Below are 27,781 nucleotides of genomic sequence, written 5' to 3'. Positions count from 1 at the left end.
ACCAGCACTGTGACCTTAGCCATATCACTTAATTGTAACCTTCAGTTTCAGCCTCTTCTCTGAAGTTGCTGTGAGGAGTGAATAGCTGTATTTGAACGAAGGTGGATGAGAAACAGTCCCTGCTTTTAAGGAATTTACATTCTAATGCATAAAATAAGTCATAATAGAAAGCAGAGTATGAGAATTCTCTAGTGAAGGTTATCAACAAATGGTTGTGTTTTTTTTAAGATTTTATTTATTTATTTGACAGAGAGAGACACAGTGAGAGAGGGAACAGAAGCAGGGGAAGTGGGAGAGGGAGAAGCAGGCTTCCGGCTGAGCAGGGAGCCCGATGCAGGGCTCGATCCCAGGACCCTAGGATCATGACCTGAGCGGAAGGCAGATGCTTAATGACTGAGCCACCCAGGTGCCCCCAACAAATGGCTTAAAAGTATACAGAAAGGAGAAAGAAATTCCAATCAAATGTTCCAATGGTATTGCCATAGTTTTTAACTAAATTCTGTACAAGCAGAGTTAAAAATATAAAATGTGCTAGAAAATGTTGGCTGATGATTCTTAACCATCGTAAGGCTCTAAGTAATACCAAACCCCATGTATCCAGCTAAGGCTTTAGAAAACAGCAAATTCTCTCTCTCTCTTTTTTTTTTTTTTTTTGCCCCAATTCCAACAAAAATATTTATTTAGAATAGCAGGTGCAGACACATACAATCTAACCTCCTGTGCCATGTATTTTCTGCCACCAGGTTACATAATCATCAATGATGTTCAGACATCTGATCCTGAACCACTACAAGATCCTAAAATTGTTGTGTTCAGTTTACTAGGGTATTTTAGAGAGATTTTCAAAACAACTATCCCTCAGTTCCTTCAAATAAAACTTAAAAAACAGACCATCCCAAACCATTTCACGTACCGATCGATCAGTAGACCTGTTTGCACATCTCTTAGTAAACATGTTGTTTAAGTGTCCAGTGTTCATTGACTCTCAATGTTCTACACCAGGGAACTACTATTATTACTTGCCTTGGGCCCACACAAAGCCAGTTGTTACCCTGACTTCATACTGGGAGGACATTAGTCATCGCCTGGATGCAGTGAACATTCTCCTAGCCATGGCAGAACGGCTGGTAAGTTTATCTTTTCTACATTTCCTTTCCACCAAACAGTAAATTCTGTGTTAGTTTTAGGCTAGACCCCTCTAACACAAGACCTCAGAATATAGTGATAAGCAAGATAAAAGCTATTTTGTAACAGTTGAGGTAGGTGTTCCAAGCCTGCTATGGAGGTTCGATGGTACTGGGGACCCAGACTCCTTCCCCCTTGTTGCTCTGCCACCACTAAGGGGTTGTCGCTGTCTGCGTGGTGGAGGCGGCTCACCACTTCCAGCCTGAGGGAAGGGGAATGGGGAAGTAGATGACACGGGCCTTTCCCTTGAAGGGAAAGACCCAGAAGTCACACACTTGACTTCTACTCATTCTCCATTGGCTAGAATCCAGTCACACAACCACATCCTACTTTAAGGGAATTGGGAAATGCAGTCTTATGCTTGGGTTGACAGATGGCCAGATAAAAGCCCTCTTACTGAGGAAGGTGAGGGTGGATATTAAAGTAGGACAACCCACAGTTTCTGCCACAATGAGGTGTGGTGTGGAGAAGGGTTCATTCCAATAGAAACATGCAGCCCTTAGAACTTTACCGTTAAAGGAGTAAAAATCTCCTCTGTGGGAAGAGGTGGGCTCAGAGGAACCAGAGCCTGACATTTTATACTTTTTGTAAACTAGAGGACCTTGTTTGGAGGTTGGGGGTCCTCTCTGGTAGAAACTGCATAGATGGGGTATCTGTAATTTTCCATCTAGTTGACATTGATGAGGAGAAGGGGCACATGGTTGGGATATTTCTAAGTCAAAGATTCTAAATTACTTCTATCAGGTACTGATAAAAATCCATCTGTTATTAGTGTTTTGATTTCCAAATTACCTTAGTATTAATTTTTTCTAAGATCTAACCTCTGTCAGGGCAGGACCAATATGTGTGGGGGTCCTGGAATACCTGATCTAAGAGTCCATAGCAAAATCTAAAAATACTGTTTTGTGTTATAAAGACAATATTGAAGGAGAATTGTAGGTTTAAGTCAACTTAAGCCTAATTGTTCACATAATAAAGCTGCAACTGATATGCAGTCTAGTTGTGGTGTTAACTTCCAGTCCTCTGTTTTGAGGGAATTAGTAAGGAATTGATCACCCCTCTCTTCTGATTATGTTTTGGGTGTTCTTCAGCCTTGTTCATCAACACTGAGCATGCTGTCCATATTCCATGCTAATCTGGACGGGATGGTGGTTTCCCAGGATCAGGACTTTTGATAATCACGGAGGGCCCTCTCTCCATCTGTCTGTCAGCAGATGCTCGAAGTGACACAACAGGCAGTGTATTCCGGGCTCAGCTTGTACTTACCTGCCCCAGCCCAAATCGCTGCTTTCTGAAGGAATTCTATTTCCTTTTAGTAGAATAGCATGTAAGAACCGACATCTGGGTATTAGGATACTCACTATTATTTAGACATGCTTTAGACAAGGCATTGCTTCAAGGCTTTCTCAGTGGACAGGCTTACACACGAGCATGCACACACACATTATTCACATGTCAATTTATTTCTAGATCTCTCAATATATGAAAACAATGAATTTGTAAGGATAATTCCAATTCCATTCTAATATCACAGGTTTATTCTAGTCTTCCCGATTTCTGTAGTTATACCTCCTTTCTCCAACAGTGAGAAATTTCATTTGCTCATTTGTTAAATCCTAAAATCCATAGATAAACCACTGCAAAAAAACCCAAACCAATTTAGAGTTTGATATGTTCATGGTTCTTTCTTTTCTTTAAACTGAGAGTATATCATCAAAATATTGTGTTCCAAAGTTATTTGGGTTAGTTTGGTGGAGTTATGTTATTCATCTGTAATATAGGTCATTTGTTTCTTTTATATTCCATGTTGGGGTTTCTTCCCCCATCTTTGTTGGTTTTATTTTATTTCCTTTTTGAATACATAAAATATTTACATGGTTTCAAAGGTCAAAGGTATAGGAGAGATTGTCCTGTTACTTGTACATGTCAGCATTGATTGCATTTTGAAGACAAGTAAATAGTGCTAAGCTGTGGTGAGCATTTTTAAATGTAAAAAGCTAAATGCTCTGGTTTTTCTGTTAAGTCTTTTGTGCATTTTTTTCTTAAAGATAAACGTTAAACCTTTTCTGAGTTTAAGGGCATGATGCACAATGACCAGTTATTTCCTCTTTCCAAACTCTCCAGCAATTGAACCTAGAGGCTCTGAAATCAGGGGTGCAAGGTAAAGGTCCTGCAAGCCAGCTGGCTGAAATATGGTTGAAGCTGATCGATGAAGTTATAGAAGATACAAGGTACAGTGATCTTGTTCCTATCTCAGAATTCCCAGTCATGCTTTCCTCCCTAAACCTGTGAGACGAAAAGAGCCTCTAGAATTGTTTCCAGTGTTTGCCTAAAAAATGAATTGTTAGTCAAGATTCTCAAAAGGCCCTAGTCACTGGGAGGAGTCTCTGAATCACCACCAGGAAAAGCTCCACTTTCGGATTCCATGCCAATTCTAAAGCAGCCTTGGGAGGCCAAGGCCCCTCCAGGAAGCACATCCCAGGGCAGCCTCAGGCAAGGGGTGGGAAGAAGGAAAGAGGGAACAGGCCTAGGCCTGACTCCCTCCCATCAATCTTTGTGTGCCCACTGCCAGGAGAAAGGGGACTCCTGGCTCTCACAGAGAATGGGGCCTCAGGGTGGAGCATTGACCTCGCCATTCAGAATAACATTCCTAATTCACAAACACATTTTTAGAAACAGCCTTTTTGCTTGCCTTTTTACTGAATGCCTATTGAACTCTGGCTAAGACTCCCTTCACAAAGCCAGTAGATTTGACTGGAGCCAGAGAAACTTTTATAACTGTGCCTTGGGGAACAGCTCAGATCTCTGGGCATTTGGGTATCAAAGGGGGAAGTGATTCATCCCAAACTCATTTTAAATATTGACTAATGGTGCAGTGGACAGGGAAGTTAAAAAGAAAAGCGTATTGAAAACTTGTAAGCAGCAAAAACCAGGGATGGTTACACCCACCCGCCCTCCGCCAATGCCCTCAGTCTCCCTGTCTTCTTGTGCCTTCTAGTGGTTTAGCTAGGTCATTGACACACAGCTGAGATCAGAGCTCGGCTGGGCTCTAGTTTGAATTCAGAAGGTTTAAATCTGGGTCTTAAGAGGTCATCTCTCCCAGTCTCCTTATTTTAGGGGTGAGGAAGCAGAGGCCCAAGGAGGTGAAATGATGCATCTGATGCCCAGAGTTGGGTTTATCCACACAACTTTTCCTGCTGCATGCTTCACAGAGGCAACGTCTCTTTATTGAAGGTCTCATGTGTGACTTTGGAGCTAGCAGCTTCCATATGCATTTTTGCCTCAAGGAATCATTCCAGGAACTTAACCTTTCCAGTGCATTACCATAAGTACTAAGGCAACCAAACATTTGGTAATACCTTCTTGTAGAAAATTCTGTGAATTTTAGGGTTTGCTGAGCAAAACACAGAACTATCTATTTACACAGTTTTTGAACCAAATGGATGTGAACTGTTTTTGAAGAATCAAATGGAATCTTTTTAACTTGATGCAACAGGAAATTTGTGTTTAAAAGAAGTCATGCTAGGATTTCCTTCATTTAAGAAGCTAGGGGACATTCGAATCAATGGAATTTCTAGGTAGAAACAACGTGAGTAGAACTTCCTGGAATTGGTGACACGCTCACCCGGTGGCCCCACCAGCTACCGTAGTGAGAGGAAGACTGCAGAAGGCGGTGCATGCTGGCCCCAGCTCAGCGGTTCTAGACTTCTCATTTTAATGAGAGCTTTGCCTCCACAAGTGGTTCTTAACCTTTTGGGAACTAATGGGCCCCTTTGAATATCTAATGAGACTCTGATAGTGAGGAAGACCAAGCTTGATGAGGATGGCAACGTCATTCAGACTTTACTCTGCGGTTGGCATTGTTCTAAATGCTCTCCATGTATGAATTCATTTATTTCTCCAGCAACCCTGAAAGATAGATGCTGTTTTCCCACATTTGAAGATAGGAAAACAAGAGATTAAGTAACTGCTCAGGACCACAGAACTAGTAAATGGCGGAGCCAGGATTTGTACCCAGATGGTCGCCTCCAAAGCATGGGGTCTTTATCATACATCGCACTGCCTGCCAACACAGACATAGACTTTTCAAATAAGTTCCAGGGGTTTGCAGACCTCCTGAGCCCCTCCGCCCCCCTCCACGGACTGCCTAGGGGTGGATGGTCCTCAAGAACCCTTCTGCTAAGTGCTCTGTAATCTGCCTTCCCCTCCTTCATCTTGGGGCATCTGTACACTGGCTGTAAGAAGCAAAAGAAAGGCGGACTTGTTCCTCCCAAACGCTGCAGCTGTTTTTCCATCTTCTCTCCAGCAACTCCACGGGCCTGGAGTCAAACCCAAGAAATTGCTTTGGAATTTTAATCCCCCCGCATTCCTCGTGAGAGTTAGGAGAGTCTGTCGGGCAGGTCTGCCCTGCCAGCACCACGTACACTCAACTTCAGCTTGAACCTCCTGCTGATGCCGTCAGGAAACCGGTGTGGCTTGCAAGATGGAAGTCAAACAAATGAATCCGACAGCTTGAAGCCCAGAAGGCTATTCTGCGGATTATCTGTTTCTTTCCTTTTCTTTCTTTAGGTACACATTGCCTCTTACGGAAGGAAAAGCTAATGTCACAGTTCTTGACAATCAGATCCAAAAGCTGCGGTCCCGATCTCTCTCCCAGATCCACGAGGCAGCTGTGAGGATGAGGTCTGAGGCTACAGAGGTGAAGTCTACACTGGCAGAAATTGAGGACTGGCTTGAGAAATTACTGCAACTGACTGAAGAGGTAGGACTTTTAAACTACTCAGAGGTCACTTGATATGGAAGACGGATTCTGTGGAATGGCACCACAGCTAGAGAAGGTGGTTGGAGAATCTGGTGTATTATCTTGGATATTGAGCAGATCTGACAGATGGTGCAACCAAGGAGTTACTGGGCTGGGATGCTAGTGGGTAATGGGCTGAGCATCACTGAAGTGAGGACAGGAGAAGAATTTTGAGTTGGTGGTCCTGGAAAGGTCTTCAAAGTAGGTAAGTCATTATCATTATCATGATACAATCCGAGACTACCTCAAGTGGAGGGATTAAGTCGCAAACCTGTGTGGCACAGAGGATGCAAGTGCTGTCTTTGCTTGGGATTGAGAAGACTTTTTTGTGAATCCTGGACCTACCATATGTAAACTTGGGCAACCTCTCTAAGCTTCAGTTTCCCCATATATAAAATGGAGATCATGGTAGTACTCACTTCACAGCACTGTATTGTGAAGATTCAAGAAGATGAATCACAGTGCGGGGCACACAGTGGTGCTGGATGAATGTTGGCTGCCGTTAAGCTCTGGGAACTGGAAAACCAAGAGAGTAGGAGCCCCCTCCTACTGAGCTTCAGAGATTCGTGTGGAGGGGTATCGTAATATAGTTGTGGATAGAAATACATTTGCAAAAACATGGGATTAGAAGTAATTTTTATTTTCTGCTGTCTATGCTTTGGTACTTTCAAAGTTTCCTATGGTGAACTTTTATCACCCTTATAATCAGAAAAAAAAAAAGAGGTTTTAAAAAAACTAAATGAATATCTCAGATTTGGCAAACACTGGATTGTCAGCTGGAGATGCTTTGTCTATGTCCTATGACACGTATGAAACCCGTAACCCCTGACTGCTGTTGAGGGCTTTCTTCAAATGATGGGTGAGAGAAGAGGGGGTATTTCCTAGAGTAGCTCTCGGAGCCGTGTAGGTCAGGCTTTGGGCAGGTGAAGCTCCCCCTCTGCTTCACCCCATCCCTTCTGGCCAGCCGCGGTCTGCTGCCCAGTCCAGCAGGCTCAGTGTGGTCCCAGGACATGGGCAACTCGGGGATTCAGACAGATCCTTAACCACAGAGTTTCTTTGCTAAGGGGAGCCCTGAGGAGCCAGCCTGCAGTGTGTCCAGTCCCTCTGTGTGTAGACTAACTCCAGCTTTGCTCCCTTTTCCATCCACCCACATGACCAGCCGCAGAACAGTATGCCTGACATTATCATCTGGATGATCCGGGGAGAGAAAAGACTGGCCTATGCACGCATTCCTGCACATCAGGTTTTATACTCCACCAGTGGTGAGAATGCATCTGGGAAATACTGCGGGAAAACCCAGACCATCTTGCTGAAGGTACGGCTTCATCCCCGTGTAATGTGAACTGCTTAAATGCAAAACCCGCCTTCCCGAGAAGGGGCTGCTTTATTTGCTGATTATTGAATGACTAGGACGATCGTGATCGATTCCAACCCATTTTCTGGCACCTTCCCCTAGGGTGGTAGTTCCCAGAGAGCGGTCTGGAGTCTGCTAGCGTTCAGGACACAAGGACACTTCCGCAGAGATCTCGGTGACACTAATATTAACGTGACATTGTGAATGCTGTGCTTTCTGGCTTGAATTTTCCTCTTATTTCTAATGTCTCATGCTAAGCAATGCCTCCTTCCCTTGCCTTCTAGAGAGTGTTCGGGAAGTAGAAAAAAAAGGAGAAAGTAACAATAGTCCATGCAGTCTATGCCCTGACCAAATAGGTCCTCAGATTGAAAACTTCTGAGAATTTGCTGCTTTAGGGCAGTTGGTTCTGAACATTTTTAGAGTCATGGGCTCCTTTAAGAACCCGATGGAAGCTACCAGCCCTCTCTTCCAGAAGAATGCACATCTCACATGCATCCAAAGTTTAACACAGGATTCAGGAGCTTCATAGACCCCCATAAGCCCATCCCAGGACCCCGCATTAAACACTGCTCTCTGTGTGCTTATGGAGAACCAAGGCAGGGCCTGGGGCCGAAAACCAAGAAATCAAAATAGTCCCAGCTGCATTTGACATCCCTGTCCCTGGCCAACCCCAGCCCAGTTCTTTGGATTTGGGGGGAAAGAAATAGAAATCAAGAAGAGAAAAAGCAGTCAGGGGCGAGTGTTCTTTTAAAACCAGGAGATATCTGCTAACTTTTAATAAGTGTACTCATTGTTCTTTAATCAGGAAAGTGAAAATAGAAATTATCTTCCTTCAAGTATCTCTTGGTGGAACAAATTTTACTTCAGATAGAACCACAATTACAATTGTGTTGGTCAGCAGTCAGTGGAAGCAAACTGATTAATAAATAAAATTTTGCAGTGGGTAGGAGAGGAGACAACATGGTATTCTCCGTGTTAGGTTTTAGAACTCAGGGGATAAACAGCAAAATGCTTTCAAGACAATGTTGTGTGTATTTATTGATTGTGTTAACACTCATTATCCTGTTTAGGGAGACATTTAATTCATTGGGGTTTTTTGCTGGTCTTGGGACCCCTTTACACTCAAAAAAATTATTGAAGACCCCAGAGAGCTTTTGTTATATGGGTTACAGCTATCAATATTTACTATAATAGAAATTTAAGTGAAAAATTTAAAAAGTATTTATTTTAAAATAATAATTAAACCCATTACATGTTAACATAAATTATGTATTTTTAATAAAATATAACTGTATTCTCTTTACAAAATTAAAAGAGTGTTTTACATTTTTGCAAACCTCTTTAATGCCTGGCTTCACAGAAATTAACTGGATTCTCATATCTGCTTCCACATTTAATCTGATAGAATAAGTTGTTTGGTTAAAGTATATGAAGAGAGGGGCACCTGGGTGGCTCAGTCAGTTAAGCATCTGCCTTCAGCTCGGGTCATGAGCCCAGGGTCCTGGGATTGAGCCCCAAGTTGGGCTGGCTCCCTGCTCAGTGGGGAGCCTGCTTCTTCCTCTCCCTCTGCCCTACCCCCCTATTCATGCTTTCTCTCTTGCTCTGCTCTCTCAATTAAATAAAATCTTAGGGCGCCTGGGTGGCTCAGTTGGTTAAGCGACTGCCTTCAGCTCAGGTCATGAGCCCAGGGTCCTAGGATCGAACTACATTGCTCAGCCAGGAGCCTGCTTCTCCCTCTCCCTCTCTCTCTGCCTGCCGTTTCCCCCTGCTTGTTCTCTCTCTCTCTCTCTGTCAAATAAATAAATAAAATCTTTTTTAAAAATTCTAGAAAAAGGGAGAAGTATATGAAGAGAATTGGGCCTCACATAGATATGCAATTGGAAAAGGGAAGAGTATTTTAATACCCTTTTCAGATAATGTGGATACACATTTTTGGTGTAACACCAGACTCAAGTAGTAGCTCCTAAAAGGTGATTTGCAGTATGGAATTTGAAACCGTATCAGTGAACTTTTCATTCTCGGCTGCATAGAAATCCACTGGTTTATCTTGTACTTTGAATGGTTCTGTTATCCATGCGTGATTTTGTAACATTTAGCATTGATCATTTAGAAAATCGCAGTTCATTGAGTTATGCAAATCTTCCTAATATTGACACATTTCATCTTACAATATTGAAAGAAAATCACTTTCATTAATATCATTCATCAGAAAAGTCTTTATGTATCATGATGCTATCAAGCTTACCGTGACAGATACAAGTTTTCCAAAATTCTCATTTTTACTTGGAAGCCTGAATTTTATCATTGGCAACAGAATACAGTCAGTTATTGTCCTTGAAGTGACAGGCTAACTTTGTTTATGTTCAAGGAAACATCTGCCCCATACTCAAGTCTGAATAACCATATTTGTCTGTCAAATGTTTCAAGTCAAAGAGATTTCCATTAAAAAAAAAAAAAGGTTAATTCAGTTCACATTTCAAGCAATTGCACAAGAGCTTTTTCTCAAGATATACATTAATATGCAGCAGAAGTGATTTGTGTGTGCTTTCCATTTTATTACACAAAATATTAAAAAGATGTACTCATGGGGGTGCCTGGCTGGCTCAGTCCATAGAGCGGGCGACTCTTGATCTCAGAGTCGTGAGTGGAGCCTACTTAAAAAAAAAAAAAAAAAAAAAAAAGTCCTCAAGGATCATGATTTGATAAGATTAGTAATTTTTACCGTCTTACTGAGGGAATTCATAAGTAAAACTAGTATTTGTTTTCTTCTCTGAGAGTGAGGAAGAAGACTGTGACCACAGGTTCGGTTGGGTGTTACTGCCCTGATTCGTGCTGCGTGCCCAGAGTCTCGTCCACATGGTTTTACACCATCACTGAACCTATCAATACAGCGAAAAAAACAAGGAACATCTTGGTATTGTTAGGAAAATAGTTTAACTCCATGAACCTCCTGGAAAAGCCTCAAGGACACAAGGGGGTCCGTGGCTCACATTTTGAGAACCGCCGCTTTTGCTGTTATTATAATCTCTGCTGTAGGGCCATTTGGAAATACTTGATGCAAACAAAATTCGACCGGGGAGAGCGATGATTAGATGTTCAGTCTGCCTCGGGCTTGAACGTAATGTCGTAGCCCGTGCAGCTGCCAACATCAGAGCACGTTCTTGTGCATCTCACAGTATCCGCAGGAGAAAACCCACGGACCGAAGGTGCCCGCGGAGCTGCGAGTGAACATCTGGCTGGGCTTGAGTGCTGTTGAGAAGAAGTTCAATAGCTTCGCAGAAGGAACATTCACCGTCTTTGCTGAAATGGTACCTTCAGTAACATCACTGTCTTTTCCTCTTGGTGGTGGGGGGGGGGCGGTCCTGTTACTTGTCATCCTTAGAGAAAACATTGATCCACTGGCACCCAGCCATCAGCGCCCAGCCATCAGCACTACCTAAAATCTCATCCGAGGGACCTTCACCTGGGGGGACGGGGGAAGATTGACAGGAGGTTTTGTTGTCCAGAGTGACTGACACATAGACAAGCCAGTAATGAGGGCCCTGGGGAGGTGCAGACCTGGAGAGGCGTGCTTGGATGTGGGGGTCTTTGGACCGCAGAAGATGCATTCGTGGAGGGAAAGCCTCCCTAAGTGATTATAAAACTGCATATCCTGTTGAAGATGCTGCCTGCTGGGGCCGCCCCAGAGATTCTGATTGTGTCACTGAGTGAGGGATTAGCAGCAGCAATGATTCCTGTGTGGGTAGACGTGGGGCCTCAGTGGACCACTTTGAGAAACAATGAAATACATGGGAGCCACACGAAGCCTTTATGGTACAGACTTGGAAGTGCCATTGAAGATAAATAGAGGGTAGGCTGGAAGCCAAGGGGAAGGCCCTGGATGACGGCTACTTACGTGCGGTCAGCTGGGCAAGGTGGAGTGGGGGCATCAGGGCACATGGAGGAGACGCGCCAGCATTCCTGGAGGGTTTCTTGGCATCGGCCTGCCCTCCAGCTCTGAGGCTAGAGCTAAGCTGGAAGCTAGTACTGAGCAAGGATCCACCAGTCCAGGGTTCCCTTTCATCCTTTCCCATTTCTAGATCCTTCCCTGCATAGCTCAGACTCTAGTTCCAACTCATCTTAAAGAGACAATCCATGCATCTTAGTTGCGTGACTCTAATTTCTTTAGATTCTCACAACCTATGGGTACCAGTAGGGGCACATTAATAACAAAATGGACATTTCACTGGTTCTTGCCTTCCTGCGCCAATACTAGACCTCAGTTCTCTGCAGAACCCCCAGCACCCCCATCCCCTACCACGTTTCTGGAGGTCCCGGAGGTGCTTCACATGTGCTAACAGTCTTGCTGAACTTCTTGCCTAGATTTTACTGTAGCCATGCTGGCTTCCAAACAGAAGTAGTGGGGATACCCTGCTCTTCTGCTCTGTGTCCTTGTCACTTAGAAACCAAAAGGAGCCATGCACACGCCCCGAAGTCTCACAGCCCCATGTGAGAGTAGCTTCTTTAGCTGCTTCCTGGAGCTTATCTCCTTTCAAGGCTCAGCACCCATATCTGAGACAGGTACTGTTGTGTCTGCTTAAACCCAATTTCCCCATCAAACCTCTACTCAAACTTCTTCCTTCTTCAACCTCAAACTCCCCTGTCACTTGCAAATCATCTTTTCAGTGGACTCATCAACAGAAACATGGAAGTTTCAGCTTGTACCCAAACAGGGACACTCACCACTGGCAAATCTCAACCCTTTTGATGGTTGACAGAGTGAAGAGCAGACCATTGTAGATTTATAACTTCTAACTTAGACAGAAATGCCCCATAAACAAGAGTCTGTCTTTGCCACTAAACCTGCTTCAAGAAAGGTCTTGCTGCCTTCGGCTCAGGTCATGATCCTGGAGTCCCGGGATCGAGTCCCACATCGGGCTCCCTGCTCAGCAGGGAGTCTGCTTCTCCCTCTGACCCTCCCCCCTCTCATGCTCTCTCTCTCTCTCAAATAAATAAATAAAATCTTTAAAAAAAAAAAAAAAAAAAGAAAGGTCTTGGTCTTCATCCCCACTACATTCCAGAGGGGATGAAGGCACAGAACTTTTAGGCACCAGAAAGGTCAGGCCCTTAAAGGACCTTCCTATGTCAGACAGGTTCTTTGTAGACTGCCTGGGAAATGTACCATCAGTTATAATGTTGATTCTGCAGGGAAATGCGCCCCAAGTTCTAGGCCATAGACCGTTTACAAATAAACTCTTAGAAGCCTGCACATTCATAAATTGAGGACTTCATGGGTATTTAAAAAATTAGGTTCAGAGAACCATTGGAGCCATTCAAAATAATAATGGAAGCAACTAGTGTGATATACCACTATTTACAAAGCACTTTCAACTGCACATTTGAAAAATTCTGTGGGAACTGGTGGTATTATCCCCAGTGAACATGGGAATACTGAGTCTAGAAAGATGTGCTTCACCCAAAGTTGCACAATCAGTAGCTGCTCAAGTTAGGTCCGTGCCTTCTGGGTATAAAGTTTTTTCACTTTCTATCATGGTTTAGCTTAAATGGGCTTAAAAATTTATGGGTGGCCTTTATTTCCTTCTCTCTGATGGTGTTTCTCTAATTTGTTTTTAACAGTATGAAAACCAAGCTCTTATGTTTGGAAAATGGGGCACTTCTGGATTAGTGGGTCGTCATAAATTTTCTGATGTCACAGGAAAAATAAAGCTCAAGAGGGAATTCTTTTTGCCTCCAAAAGGCTGGGAATGGGAAGGAGACTGGACAGTTGACCCTGAAAGAAGGTAAGTTTTTCCATTTTCTGAGAAAAAAGGATGACAGTGGAGCCTTTCCCTAGAAATTGCTAAATGAGTCTTGTCCATCATCATTCTTGGTAATATTTATGTAACACCCACTGAGCCTAAGTCCATAGAAACTTAAGATATGTCATTGGTGCCCCATAATAAAATAAGGAAATATAAAAAGGTACTAATATTTATTAAGAACTTATTATGCGTGAATGTGTCAAGCAGTGAGCTAAGCACCAGTGTGCTAATCACTTTATTGAATCTGGCCTCTAGCCCAACAGGGTAGGTGGTGTCAAAAATTAGGGAGGGTCTGAGATTTTTACTTTACTTGCAAGTTAACAAGCTCACCTGCCCTACTTCATGGATGCTGGCAGGAGACACAGGACTCCCGGGTCAGAGACCAAGGATTTCACTCCCACCAGTATTAACATTTGCTCTGGTCCTCAGGGTGACAAGAGGATGGTCAGATGACACTTAAACATGAAGTGGTTGTGTAATAGGAGAGGAACCTGAGCTTAGGGAACCCGAATCTTTTATAATGGGTAGCAAGCGTGCTGGTCCTTTGCTCAAGAGAGAGAGACGCTATCTCTGTCTTCCAAGATTATTCCTCCTATAAATATCCCTGATGCTGCAGAAACACGAGAACTCATGGAGAATTACCTCCCAACAAGTAAGAGCATTATCTCCACTTTACAGGGGAGGAAACTGAGACCTACAGAGATTAAGTAACTTGTCCAAAGACACATAGGTTGTAGGTGGTACCAGTCTAGCCTGGGCACCAAAACCAGCACTCAACTATTATGGAATGTCTGTAAGAAACAGCAGAGGGTACACTTTAAATGGGTGACTTGTATGATATGTGAATTGTGTCTCGGAAGCTTGTTATGAAAAAGAAAGGAACAGTAGAGGGGAGGCAAGCTTGTGTCCCCTGGAGTTTGGGTCTCTGAATGTTGCCGACGGCATCAGAATCCGAGCTCCCTCTACTCCACCTCATGACCGGATACTTGAGGTTGGAGGAAACAAGCTTGTGAAGTTGGATTTCAAGGCCTCAAACTAGAGTTTTTCCTCTCTGTCCACATTAGTTTCCTGTGATCACAGGCATTAGGGAAGGAGGGAAATGAGCACGCTGGGTCTGGTCTGGTCTGTTAAGACCCGATGATTGCACATGATTGCTTTTAACCCATGACAGCTTGCTTTGGATAGAGTTGGGGTTGCTGGTGAGGAGAAGGGAAATGGGATTTGAATTGGAGAGAAGGAAGGAAGGTTAGTGAGGATAGGGAAAGGTGGAGGCATTGTGTTTGGAAAAGTGGAGGGTCAAAGCATGTCAGGGCTCGATGGGACCCCAGAGACGGCAGCCAGGTCTTCTGTTCTCCTTCTCTGGGGCCCAGAAAATGATGAGATGGGCTTAATTTATACAAATAGTTGGGGCCACTTCTATTCTGATTTCTTTCCAGGGCTTGATTCTTAGGGAGGATTTGGCAGGGAAAAGATGTCGGAATGGTAAAAGAAAAAGAAACCTCACTTGAGTGGGTACCTGGCAGAAGACTTCAGTCAAAGTTGGAGCCTCTGTACTTTCCTTATGGGTTGTCAAAATAGTTCCAAATCCAAGAGGAAAATTGGCATGGCAGAGAGTCAGTATGGGTTTCTTAATTACCTAAATGGAGTCTGGAGTCTTAAATGACCTGGTTTGGCCGTCGACCTAGGAACTATCCAGAAAATTTAAACTCCTCCCTTCAGTTTGTGTTACGTAGACCATGCAGGCCATGAGTAAAAATTTCCACACTTGGCCTCATGAGACCTTCTCCACTCCATTTTTTAAAACAGGGGGAATGAGGGTGGACAACTTCCTATTCTTTTGAACTGTTAGCCAGGCGTTTTGCTGCAAAAAAGCTGAACGGCCCTGAACTGAAACAAAAATATGGAGCATGAGGTCTATGTAAGGAGCTGCCCACAAGACTGTTTTCCCAGTCCCCACCCTGATTACTGAGAAGGAGCAGCCCTGCTGACTTGAGGAGTCCTCTGTGGTTTAGGTCTCATTGTTCCCCCAGGCCCCTTCTTCACAAGAGTGGCAGAAGTTAGCAGCAGGAAGCGTTTGGTGGCGAACCCAAGGGCTAGCGTCAGGAGGGAACCAGTGTAGATGTTTCCCGACCACGGGGCAGAGCTGGGGTGGTTGGCTACCATTCATTGCTCCTTTGGTAACACGAGCTGGCCCGCAGCTTGCTGACTGAGGCCGACGCGGGTCACACGGAGTTCACGGATGAAGTGTACCAGAACGAGAGTCGCTACCCCGGGGGCGAGTGGAAGCCAGCCGAGGACACCTACACCGATGCGGTGAGCGGACTGCTCCCCACGGAGAGCCTCAAACCCTAACTCTTTGGAACCGTGATCTGCGAATCCTCCAACCGCAAGGCGCGGCCTCCCCTTCTCTTCTGCTCTATCTCGTGTCCTGAATAGCCTTACCTTAGGCTGAAGCTACACAAGTGCACCTCTAATTATCTTCTCCCGAAAAGACATTGGGTCTGTTTAACTAGATGTTGGTACATGGTAAAGTTTGAGTCGTGCAATTTTTTAATTGTAAATATTTATTTTTAGTTTTTTAAAATCACAACAAATGGAATACGTATGTCTTTAAAATGTTCAAACAGCATAGAAGGAAATGAAAAGTAATTCTTCTCCCAGATTTACATTCCACCCCCCAGTGATAACCACTGAAATCTTGTTTCTGTTCACACTCAACTACAAAACTTCTTTCCCCCCCCCACACCTAAATAGTATCAACAACTTGTATTTTTCATGTAACAATATATCTTGGGCATCCTTTGATATCAACACATATAGATCTATGAGCTTTTTTTTTTTTTAAGATTTTATTTATTTATTTGACAGAGAGAGACACAGCGAGAGAGGGAACACAAGCAGGGGGAGTGGGAGAGGGAGAAGCAGGCTTCCCACTGAGCAGGGAGCCTGATGCTGGACTCAATCCCAGGACCCTGGGATCATGACCTGAGCTGAAGGCAGACGCTTAACGACTGAGCCACCCAAGCACCCCGAACTATGAGCTTTCTTAAAAAATGCCTGCAGAGTGTCTTATTATGTGCATCCTCTGTAATGTACTTAAGTATCCTCTCCTTGTGGACATTTTGATTTTTTCCCAGTCTTTGGTTTTCTCAAGCAATGCAGCAGTAAACATCCTTATATATACATTTTTATTCACTTGTAAAAGTTTATGTCCAGGAGAGATCCTTGGATAGGTTTGGTCAGATTTCAATGCATATGCAATTTTGATAAATATTGCCAAACTGCTTTCAGATAGGCTGTATAAGTTTTTATTTCCAGCAACAGTGTATTAGAGGGCTGTTTTCCTAAACACTCACTACCCCCACCACACCAGTTTTGTCAGTGCCCAGATGTCCTTTCCATTTTCTCACTTTTAATTTAAAGTGAAGCTGTGGGGCACCTGGGTTGTTCAGTCAGTTAAGCGTCCAACTCTTGATTTTAGCTCAGGTCATGATCTCAGGGTCATGAGATCGAGCCCCGTGTTGGGCTCAGTGCTGGGCATGGAGCCTGCTTAAGATTCTGACTCTACCTCTCCCTCTGCCCCTTCCCCACTGCCTAAAAATTAAATAAATAATTTTTTTAAATAAATTAAAAAAAATAAAGTGAGGCTGAGCATTTTTCCATATGTTTATGGATCACCTTTATTTCTATTCTTATGAATGTTTTTTCATAACTGTCCATTTTAATGTAGTCAATACTTAAGTCGATATTTAACCTAAACCTTGCTCAATCTTACATGATTAGCACCTAGAACTTCCAGTGACATTACCTTGTACTTGAAAACACGTGTTTTTCATGCTTTATCCATCTGTGATGGTTTCTTTCCAGTATAACTCCTGATAAAGAGAGTCGTGCCATTTCATAATATTGTTGAACCATATGAAATTGCTGATATTTGACCATTTTTGATCTACAACAACAATTTCCCATGGTTCAACCCAACGTACCCCCTAATAGTGGAAACAGAAGGTATTCTAAAAAACTAATCTTGTGTAGCAATTGTGCATAGAGATTAGAGATTCACAGATTAGCATGTAAATACCATTGTTAAGTGTGTGGTAGCCTCTTGCCTTTGCATCTTATCTGACACTATGGCTTACTTTTCTTCATTTTTTATTTTGTTTTGTCTTTACTGTCTAAAGAACGGTGATAAAGCAGCATCACCCAGCGAGCTGACATGCCCTCCAGGTTGGGAATGGGAAGATGACGCATGGGTATATGATATAAATCGTGCAGTGGATGAGAAAGGTAACATTTTTTTTTTTTAAAGATTTTATTTATTTATTTGAGAGAGAGAGAATGAGACAGAGAGAGCACATGAGATGGGGGAGGGTCAGAGGGAGAAGCAGACTCCCTGCCGAGCAGGGAGCCCGATGCGGGACTCGATCCCAGGACCCTGGGATCATGACCTGAGCCGAAGGCAGTCGCTTAACCAACTGAGCCACCCAGGCGCCCGAGAAAGGTAACATTTTAGATCTATTACCTTGTGGGGTCTCTGCAGCAAGGCCCTGGTTAACCAGAGTAAAGTTTCCTTGGGGGGAGGAGTCCTACTTCTGTTGGTCTGTGACTGTCAGGTCTTGGATATTACCTGTGACTATTCAGATGCAAAATCTGAAGGACAAGGAAGTGCTTGGACAGGTGGGGGTGGGGGCGGCAAGAGTGAAAAATACAAGATCACAGTCGCCAGGTGTCTGCACGTTGAGATGCTGAGGATCCACGATGAGAATTTAGGAGGGAACTGGAATTTGGATGTTCTCTATTCTAATCATACCCCATAGACTCCCTGGGAACATCACACTCAGGACCCTGGGGCTCAGGAAGAAGGACTGTAAAATGCCTTAAAAGTCATCCTATTCAGCAATAATGCAGATTGTTTTGGGGGTTTTTTGAAGTATAGTTGATACGCAATAATGTAGATTATTGACATAGCTTCCGTTAATGGTGTTTATCCTTTTCTGTGAACAGTGATCTGAAGGTAAATGAACTATCTAACATTTGGAAATATCAAAAGAGAAACTCTGATTTCTTTTCCTTATAAAAGAAAGAACAAGCATGGATAAAGAAGGGTTCAAATAGATTATAAATTCTTTGCTGATCTTGATGCACCCACCAAGCCTTATAATAATAGTTAGCATTGACTGAGCACAAACTATGTGCTAAGCATAGTCCTAGTGATTTGCAGGCATTATCTTGATGAATTCTTTTTAAAAAAGTATACTTTACCTTTATGCTGGGGAAATTGGGACATAGACAAGTTTACTAACCTGCAAGAAACTTTTTTAGTAAATAGCCAGTGTGTGGTGATGCTGGGCTTTAAACCCTTCAGCCCTGTCCCCAGCTGCCTCTTGCACTGTGCTTTATTCTTAGATGCACTTAATTACCATGAGTGAGGAGGGATGAAAGGAGAGGAGAACCCCGTGGCCGCAAAGGAAGCTTTTGAAGAGGGATCCAGGGGAACAGAGCTGTGTTTGGGTTTGGCTGAATTGCAGCCAAGTGAAAGGAGCAGTGGAATTCACTGGCACAGGAGAGAATGCTGGGGGAGCAGAGACAGTGACTGGATGTTTCCTGCAAGTTTATCTGGCAATCTGGCAAATGCATCTCTTTGGGATAACTGTTTGCAAACTCTGTTCCAGGCTGGGAGTATGGAATTACCATTCCTCCTGATAATAAACCCAAATCCTGGGTTGCAGCAGAGAAAATGTATCATACTCATAGACGGCGAAGGCTGGTCCGAAAACGCAAGAAGGATTTAACACAAAGCACTTCAAGTACTGCAAGGGTAAGAGTTAGCTTGGGAGGGAGCTAGGCCAGGGGCCACACAGAATTCCCATTCCTTGGCTATTTCTACAGAAACCATTCGCCGATCAAGGGCGTTAGGCCCTCCCTGCTCAACGGTTCTCAAAACGCACTCCCCGCCCCAACCAGCAACAACACGTTACCTAGGAATGTGTTAGAAATGCCTCACCCCAAGCCCACTGATTTAAGAATTCCAGGGTGGGGCCCAGCAATCTCTCACCAGGTCTTCCAGGTGATCTGAAGGAGGCTAAATGATAAGAACCACTACAGAGTAGTAATAGAAATTATTTTGGTATCATAATGAAGGAGTGGCAATAGTTCAGTACTTGGAATGAAATACATAAGGACTCAAATCTTGGCCTCATTTCCTTTCTCATCTGCAAAATGGGTACAGTACCATGCTTTTAATTAGGGCATACATGGAAGAATAAGTTAAGTGCAATAATAATACTCATAATAATAAGTGGAATATGTTGTGTGTCTTCTATAATGCCAAGTACTAAATGTGCATTGTCTATAATCCACAAGATCTGCATTTTATCCTCATTTTATAGATAAATGACTCTGGGCCATATGTCTAGAAAGTGATTGAGCCAGTGTCTGAACCCAGACGAGGCTATTCCACAAAGGGCCTGACTCATAGCAGGTGCAATGAAGTTACTTTTTATTACAAGTAAGCTTCTTGGGCACGAAGATGGAACCATAGTCATCTTTGTATCCTTCTTGCCAGTTCAGAAACTTGTTCTTGATAAATAGTGGAGGAGAATGAATGAGCTGATGAATGAATATTTCTTATTCAACTCCCCCTATGCTGATGGAGTGAGAAGCTCCTAGAGGCACTTGACTCTCTCCTTCCACATGAGAGCACCAAGGTGATACTGAGCCACTCAGGTCAGAAGACTGGAAACTTGACCCAGTTCTACCAAAAAGTATCATTGAGACTTTGATCATATTCCCTAACCTCCTCACTCCTGGCTACCTGAAATATTTCAATGCTACTGTTAACACTACTAGAGGGTCAATTACAAGATTGTGCTTGACCTGGAATTATGTTTATTCAAAGTTGAAAAAAAATCCTACAATGATAATAACCCACATAGAGCTCTTGTTTCTGAGATCATAGATATTATTTGGTATTATTTTGCATTTATCAAATCTAGTCATACTTTTAAGATATTTACATACAATTTCCATCAGTAAATGTCAGCTACATGAAGGCCAGGACCTGGTCTTATCTTGTTCTTCATTGCTTCCTCAGCTCTTAACACAATCCCTATCACACAGTAGACACTCGTATTTGTTAAATTGCATAAAACATTGAAAACTGAAGACATTTATATATAAACAGTTTTTAGGATAAAAAGTCCTATCCTCATAAGTTATTAGTTACTGCAGAGGTAATATACTCTGTTCTATCACTTACTTACTAGTTATGCCAGTTACTAGCTTAAATGAGACATTTAAATCCTGGGGGGAGAGGTGTCATTTTTCCCCATATAAGGTAGAGATAACAATGTTTTCCAAACTGTTTATAACAGTAATGATGTCTTATGTGCTAATGAAGTGAGGAAATAGAAAGCAATTTGAGAAAGAATCCATTTTCCTTACCAAAAAAAAAAAAAAAAATCCATTTTCCGTAACCCTCCTCAAGTCTGAACAAGGTCCCTCTCCTGAGGGTGTAGGGCACCACCTTGGCAACGTCTCATTCCATGTCAGTTTCCTGATTATCTCTGCATATTTCTACAGTTCATCAGCTCTGCAAGGGCAGACAGCCCACCTCCTTTGTTCTTTGTTGTTTCACTGGCTCGTAACACAGTGCTTGGAACAGAGTAGATTTTCAAGACCTATTTGTTGATTGACCAAATAATCTGCTTTATCAATTAAGGGATATTGTTGTTATGATGATGATGATTATCATTAGCATTAAAGTTTTACTTCTGGTCTAGGCCATGGAAGAATATGAAGACCGGGACGGCTGGGAATATGCTTCTTTAATTGGCTGGAAATTTCACTGGAAACAGCGCAGTTCAGATACCTTTCGCCGCAGACGCTGGAGAAGAAAAATGGCTCCTTCAGAAACACATGGTGCAGGTGCCATCTTTAAGCTTGAAGGCGCCCTCGTAAGTAACAAGTGCTCGAAGCTCAACCAAGATTGGCATGGGGAAAGTAGATGAGTGTTGGAGGCTCCACTGACTCCACAGGGACCCCTCCAGCACCGCAGGACTGCAGATGATTTGGGAGAGAGCTACACAACCTAGGTGCTCAATAACTCTTGTTGCATGACTACATCATGACTATAGGAAAGGCTCTAAGAAGTTCTACCACAGACACACCTGTTTAATGTTTCCCCCAGCATTTTCCAAATATATCTATTCTGAAACCCTTGCTGCGGTTGACGCCTGTTAACATCGCAGGCATGGGTTCTTTGGATCCTACCTTGGAAACTATAACTGTTCAGCAAACCGAGAAAGTTAAATACACAGATGTGAGGGGGAGAAAAACAGAAGGATGGCTCACGGAATTAGAGAAAAATTCATATGGAAGCACAGTAAAGAAGGCAGGGAGGGGAAAAGCGCAAAGGTGGAAGGAATGCGTAAGAGAATGGCAGTGGTCCGTCTAAAACAACATGGTGGTCAGGAACCATTTCCAAACGCAGCCTATTTTTCTATTTCGGCACATTGACCCTGCTATGTTGCTTATTCTCATCCTCCTCCCACCCTTTTAATCCCCTTATTTATCCTTTATGCTTTTCCTCTTTTAAATTTTCAGCATCAGGGTTTGGTAAGCCTGGACTTGAGGCAAAAGACTGGCTTCAACTTCTTGCTCTGTCGCTTTCCAGCTAAGTGACCTTGGGCAAGACACTTGCTGTGCTGGGCTTTATTCGTCTTTAAAAATGGAGCAATTGGATGAGCAGAGTCCCTTTTAAAAGCCACCATTCCATTTCTTTGTCATTCTTGCCTCTTTGTGTTGAGGCATTGGTCATGGACTTTTCTGCCTCTTTAGGGTGCAGACACGACTGAGGACGGAGACGAGAAGAGCGGGGACAAACGCAAGTACGGTGCCATCACCGTGTTTGGGGCAAACACCCCCATCATTTCCTGTAACTTTGACAGTAAGTTTTAAATGGATTTGTGCATTCCACCGCTATGACTTATCTCACGAAAACTCTCTGAATCACCGAATAGGATTAAAATGTCTTTATGCAAATGTGACTTTTATTTCGATGAAGAGGATTTTTTCAGATACACTTTTAAAAATCATACTTGGGGTGGAGGGTCATCAGATCATTGACTTTGACATAGTCTGTCCAATATGTACTCATTCTATCTATTAAGCTCCCCAAAAGATTGTTTTAATAAAAAAAAAAAAGAGGTTCAAAAAGTTAAGTAAAGGTTGGCTCCAATGATAATCTTTAGGAATTTTGGAATGAGGCAGACCTATTCTGTACTAATAATAGCAAATGTTTATGATAGGGCTTAGCATGTGCCAAGCACTGCGCGTATATTAACTCATTTAATCTTCATAACCATCCTAGAAGGTGGTGTTATTGTTGTCCTCATCTTAGAGCACTAAGGACAAGATTTCAAGTAGTCTGACTCCCAGAATAATGTGTGGGGGGTGAGAGCATATATACATTAATATAGGGGTAAGGAGTATAAAGATTCTGAACTATCAAAGGAGGAACTTTCCTAGATCTGGGGCTGAAATAGTATAGGAAGCCCTATTTCTATAACTCTTGGAAACCAAGTCTCATTGTCAAGGTCTGTGATGACAAGCAGTGGCCTAAATCTAGGTTTTACAACAGGAGTGATGTTCTCCTGAGTGATACATTTGCATTGGGCTTACTGTAATACTTTTAAAGTTAGTTTTATTTTATAAGAAACAGAACTACTTTGGGAGCACCTGTCATCACCATTATGTGTGCTCTTAATTGTGGAGAAGTAGATTTGAATGACCCATTTATCCGAAACATGAATTATCTCCAAATATTCCAGAAAATTTGCAGTTTACAGTGTTATGTTTCTTATGAGTAACCTCCATCCTGTTCTTTTTAGGAGTCTACATTTACCATCTGCGCTGCTATATCTATCAAGCCAGGAACCTCATGGCTCTAGACAAGGATAGTTTTTCAGGTAAAGGGACAAAAATCTCCATCTTACATGTTATTACATAGCTGGCTAGCTTGAGTCTACTTTTCATCAAGTGGATGTTTTTAGTAATGTCTCACAACAAAGAGGCTTTCCATATTGAAATGAGTTTGATTTGTGTGAAATAAACTGCACAGTCATTAAATAATCACTGAGTATGTTGAGTACTATTGCTGGGTGCTAGAGATACACAGAAGTTACATGGTCTTTTAATACTAATAATCATTAATTGATTAAGTAATAAAAAGCACCAGGAAGAAAAGCAATTTCTGCTCTTTGCTTATACACACAGCTCTCTCTATATGTATACATATATACACTCTGGGCTCTTGGGCTGATCGGTAAGTTAAGATCCTTTATAAATATTTTTTTTTTTAAGATTTTTTATTTATTTATTTGAGAGAGAGAGAATGAAAGACAGAGAGCATGAGAGGGAGGAGGGTCAGAGGGAGAAGCAGACTCCCTGCAGAGCAGGGAGCCCGATGCGGGACTCGATCCCGGGACTCCAGGATCATGACCTGAGCCGAAGGCAGTCGCTGAACCAACTGAGCCACCCAGGCGCCCCTTTATAAATATTTTTGTAGCTCTCTCAAGTTGACAGAAAGATCACAAGTTCGCCCATCTGCCTACAACACCAGGCTTGAGGCAGTGTGGAGTCCATTTTGACCTCTCTGTGGCCTGTTCCCCAAATTCCCTGCACCATAAAGCCATGAGACCCAGCTCGTTTCATGGCCTTTGGACTGGTTCTAAGGGGAAGGCTGTGGGCAGGGCTGGGGAAAAGGCCAGGGGTCCGCTGCTGAGGATCTGTGCTGTTGCTGGTGGGATCATGAATGGTTCAGGGGCCATCTGGGTGACTTGGGGAGATTTCCACTTCAGGACTCGAAGGCCAGCAGAGCTTTGATGGAAACAGCTCTTAAAGCAGTTGCCTGACACTCTGGAATGCTCACATCACTCATGAGGTGTGTTCCAAGCACTCAGGCAACCAACATTTGTGAATGGTTTCCTTTTCTTACAGATTAGAGCAGATTCAACGTCATCCCCGTAATACGCATCTCCAAATGGGGTTTGAAGACGTTTTTGAATATTCACCACCAGGGGGCACTCAATCATTGAAAGTCAAAGTTAGACTCTTAATCCTAATTCTTGACTAAAGTTGCATAAAACTCAAGCAGATTCCTTGCTGTTTGAGATATAAGATAACTGATCGGGGCCATGGCTGTTGTAAATAATGCTGCAGGGAACATGGGAGCACAGATAGCTCTTTGAGATAATTATTTCATTTGCTTTGAGTAAGTACCCAGAAGTGGGATTGCTGGATCATATGATAGTGCTATTTTTAATTTCTTGGGGAACTTCCATACTGTTTTCCACAGTGGCTCCACCTGTCTACATTCCCACCAACGGCGCACAAGCGTTCCCTTTTCTTCCCCTCCTCGCCAACACTTGTTATCTCCTGTCTTTTTGACACTAGACATCCTAACGGGTGTGAGGTGATATCTCATTCTGGCTTTGATTTGCATTCCCCAGAGGATTAGTGATGTTGGACACCTTTTCGTGTACCTTTGGCCATTCGTATGTCTTCTTCAGAGAAACATCTCTTCAGGTCCTTTGCCCATTTTTTAATTGGGTTATTTGGGCTTTTTGCTATTTTTGTATGAGTCCCCTTGCATATTTTGGATATTAACTGCTTATCAGATATGTAGTTTGCAAATATTTTCTCCCATTCCATGGGTTTCCATTTTGTTGATTGTTTCCTTTGCTGTGCAGAAGCTTTTTAGTTTGATGTAGCTTCGCTTGTTTATTTTTGCTTCTGTTGCCTGTGTTTTTGGTGTCAAATCCTAAAAAATCATTGCCAAGACTAATGTCAAGAAGCTTACCCCTTATCTATTCTTCTAGGAGTCTTACAGTCTTGGGTCTTGTGTTCAAGTATTTGGTCTATTTTGAGTTGATTTCTGTGTATGATGTAAAACAGGGCTCCAGCTTCATTCTTCTGCATGTGGCTGTCCAGTTTTCCCAGCACCATTTATCAAAGAGATTATCCTTTCTTCATTGTGCGTTCTTGGCACCTGTGTTGAAAATTAATTGATCGCCTATGCATGCATTTATTTCTGGGTTCTCTATTCTGTTCTGTTGGTCCATGTGTCTGTTTTTATGCTAATACCATATCGTTTTGATTACTATAGTTTTGTAATATAGTTTGAAACCAGCAAGTGTGATGCCTCCAGCTTTGCTCTTTCTCAAGAAGGCTTTGGCATTCTCTCTCCCAGGGGGTGGTGAGGGTCTGTGGTCAGTGCAACTCGAAGAAGAGCATGCGATTGAAATGAGGGGGCCTGGGGAGCTAGACATTAGCCATGGCCTCACAGTTACTCTCTTTTTCTGTTTTAGATCCATATGCTCATGTCTCTTTCCTCCATCGAAGCAAAACCACTGAGATCATCCACTCAACTCTGAATCCCACATGGGACCAGACCATTATATTTGATGAAATTGAAATCTATGGGGAGCCCCAGACGGTTCTACAGAATCCACCCCAAGTTATCATCGAACTTTTTGACAATGACCAAGTGGTAGGTAATTTAGAATTTCTAAGACGGCTTGGGGGAATGACGGAGGTGTAGAGGGATATTTGTTGGGGAATTTAAGGACTGCTTGTTTCTCTAGGGCAAAGATGAATTTTTAGGACGAAGCACGTGCTCTCCTCTGGTAAAACTAAACCCAGAAACAGATGTCACACCCAAACTTCTCTGGCATCCCGTAATGAACGGAGACAAATCCTGTGGGGATGTCCTTGTAACTGCAGAACTGATTCTGAGGCACAAGGTACTTACTGAGTTCTCACGCATATATTCTTTCCTAGTAGCTGCTTAAAACACTTGCTAATAATCCGCGACACCATTTTCTTGAACTAAGGAGAGGCAGTTATGTTTCCGTGTTTGTTTTACAGGATGGCTCCAGCCTTCCCATCCTTCCCTCACAAAGGGCACCGAATCTGTACATGGTCCCCCAGGGGATCAGGCCTGTGGTTCAGCTCACTGCTATTGAGGTAGGCAGCTCCCTAAGTTTTAGTGATCAAGTCAAATGACATAGCTACACAACTGGACTCTCTCGTAGGAAATGGAATCTTGCTACATATTCTCTTGCAGTCTCCAACTTCCTATAGAATTTGTCCAAAAATTTGAAATAGGCATGGAAACAGAAAGCTTGTCGAAATAAGAACAGGTCAACTCCAGCGTTACTGAGGGAATCTAGAGTTCTCACTTACGAGGAGCCAGGAGTTTTCTGAGTTTCCCATGTCAACCGGAGAGCTGGGAGAGGGAAGGCAGACTGCGAGCAGCGTGTGTGTGTGTGCGCGTGTGTGCATGCAGAGAGCAGGGGACCCAAAAGGGGGGCTGAGGTGGAGAGAGGGATGGGAGCAATGGGAAACGGGGACATGCCAGACCATCAGAGCAGACACAGGCTGCGGGAGCTCACGGGTAGCTTCATGGGCAGCGTCTGGTCCACTCTCAAGGTCTCCCCCTTGTCCAGTCAAGCAGCTGTTACCTTGAGATTTCCCTTCTCAGGCTGTCTTGCTCAGAGTTCCCAAAGACCAAAGCAGATGGCTTTAAACAGCACTGTGTTAAGGAGTTTACACTTGATCCTCAGAATGACCCTGTGATTTGTTTGCAGACGAGACGGTCGTGTTTGTGGACGAGACATAGAGAGGTTCCAAGCTTGCCAGGGTTCGCGGCCAGGATTTGATTCCTGCACCCTTCACTGCTCTGCTTTTTAGCAGCTCAGGCAGAAAAAAGGGGGCAAAACTGCTTTCTCTGCATGACCTACAGGCTTTCTAGGATAATAGTCTCAGAGATTTTAGGCAAATCTACACAAGTCAATCTTAACGAATTTACTAGTTATTAAGGAAGAATTTTTCCTTTTGAATATTATTTGTAATATACTGAGTTTTCCTCCTCTCTCCTTATATTGTTTTCTTTAGATTCTAGCTTGGGGCTTAAGAAACATGAAAAACTACCAGATGGCCTCCATCGCCTCCCCCAGCCTTGTCGTGGAGTGTGGAGGGGAAAGGGTAGAGTCAGTGGTGATCAAAAACCTTAAGAAGACGCCCAATTTCCCGAGTTCTGTTCTCTTCATGAAAGTGGTACATATCAAGACTGTAATAACCGTGTGTTGAGTAGCTGAATTGTACTCAAAATATGAATATATAAAGATTGCCTCCCCCGCACCCCACACATACAGAGTTTATATATTTCCAAACTCTGACAGCAACTAGAAAAACCCTGCCTTGAGTTCAGCTTGCCAGTGACGTTTCTCCCTTAGATTCTCACACTGTAGTAATGGTTTCTTGAAGCTTTACACATCCCCAGTGATACAGAAATATTTGTGAAGAATACTTACTTTTTTCTCAAATGAACTTTCCATCTATTCAGCTCTCGGGTACAGGCTTTTGGTCTCTGCCCTGGAGGGCGGAGCACTGATCCTCAGTCCTGCCCCTGCAGGTGTACGTGGACCGGAAGCCTCCAGATAGGGACTGGCTGGCTGGGGAAGGGGCAGCGGCAGGGCCCATTTGAGGTGGTGGGGCCGGGACAGGCCCCACCTCCAGTGGAGGGCACCCACTTGGTGCCATGGAAGTCACCCCCTCTGGTTGTTAGGAAGGGACAGC

The 27,781-nt window shown here is 43.3% G+C and overlaps 1 protein-coding gene across 2 annotated transcripts in view; it reads left to right on the top strand.

Moving 5' to 3' along the window:
* Window positions 1–27,781, top strand: part of MYOF (myoferlin) — a 153,192-nt gene that overhangs the window by 89,978 nt on the left and 35,433 nt on the right. For both annotated transcript variants that reach the window (XM_045878439.3, XM_045878440.3), the window contains exons 21-36: window positions 1,003–1,127; window positions 3,310–3,416; window positions 5,755–5,947; window positions 7,146–7,301; window positions 10,517–10,648; window positions 12,957–13,120; window positions 15,340–15,454; window positions 17,323–17,428; window positions 18,814–18,959; window positions 20,923–21,096; window positions 21,980–22,088; window positions 23,032–23,109; window positions 25,510–25,691; window positions 25,786–25,944; window positions 26,069–26,167; window positions 27,098–27,259. In XM_045878439.3, coding sequence (XP_045734395.1) covers window positions 1,003–1,127; window positions 3,310–3,416; window positions 5,755–5,947; window positions 7,146–7,301; window positions 10,517–10,648; window positions 12,957–13,120; window positions 15,340–15,454; window positions 17,323–17,428; window positions 18,814–18,959; window positions 20,923–21,096; window positions 21,980–22,088; window positions 23,032–23,109; window positions 25,510–25,691; window positions 25,786–25,944; window positions 26,069–26,167; window positions 27,098–27,259 — 2,207 coding nt within the window. The remainder of the gene's footprint in view (window positions 1–1,002; window positions 1,128–3,309; window positions 3,417–5,754; window positions 5,948–7,145; window positions 7,302–10,516; window positions 10,649–12,956; window positions 13,121–15,339; window positions 15,455–17,322; window positions 17,429–18,813; window positions 18,960–20,922; window positions 21,097–21,979; window positions 22,089–23,031; window positions 23,110–25,509; window positions 25,692–25,785; window positions 25,945–26,068; window positions 26,168–27,097; window positions 27,260–27,781) is intronic.

This window comes from Mirounga angustirostris, unplaced genomic scaffold (genome assembly GCF_029215605.1).
Source record: "Mirounga angustirostris isolate CCGP_5_RB_7025 unplaced genomic scaffold, mMirAng1.0.hap1 SCAF_6, whole genome shotgun sequence".
Taxonomy (NCBI): domain Eukaryota; kingdom Metazoa; phylum Chordata; class Mammalia; order Carnivora; family Phocidae; genus Mirounga; species Mirounga angustirostris.
This window is presented reverse-complemented; position numbering and strand designations above follow the sequence as displayed.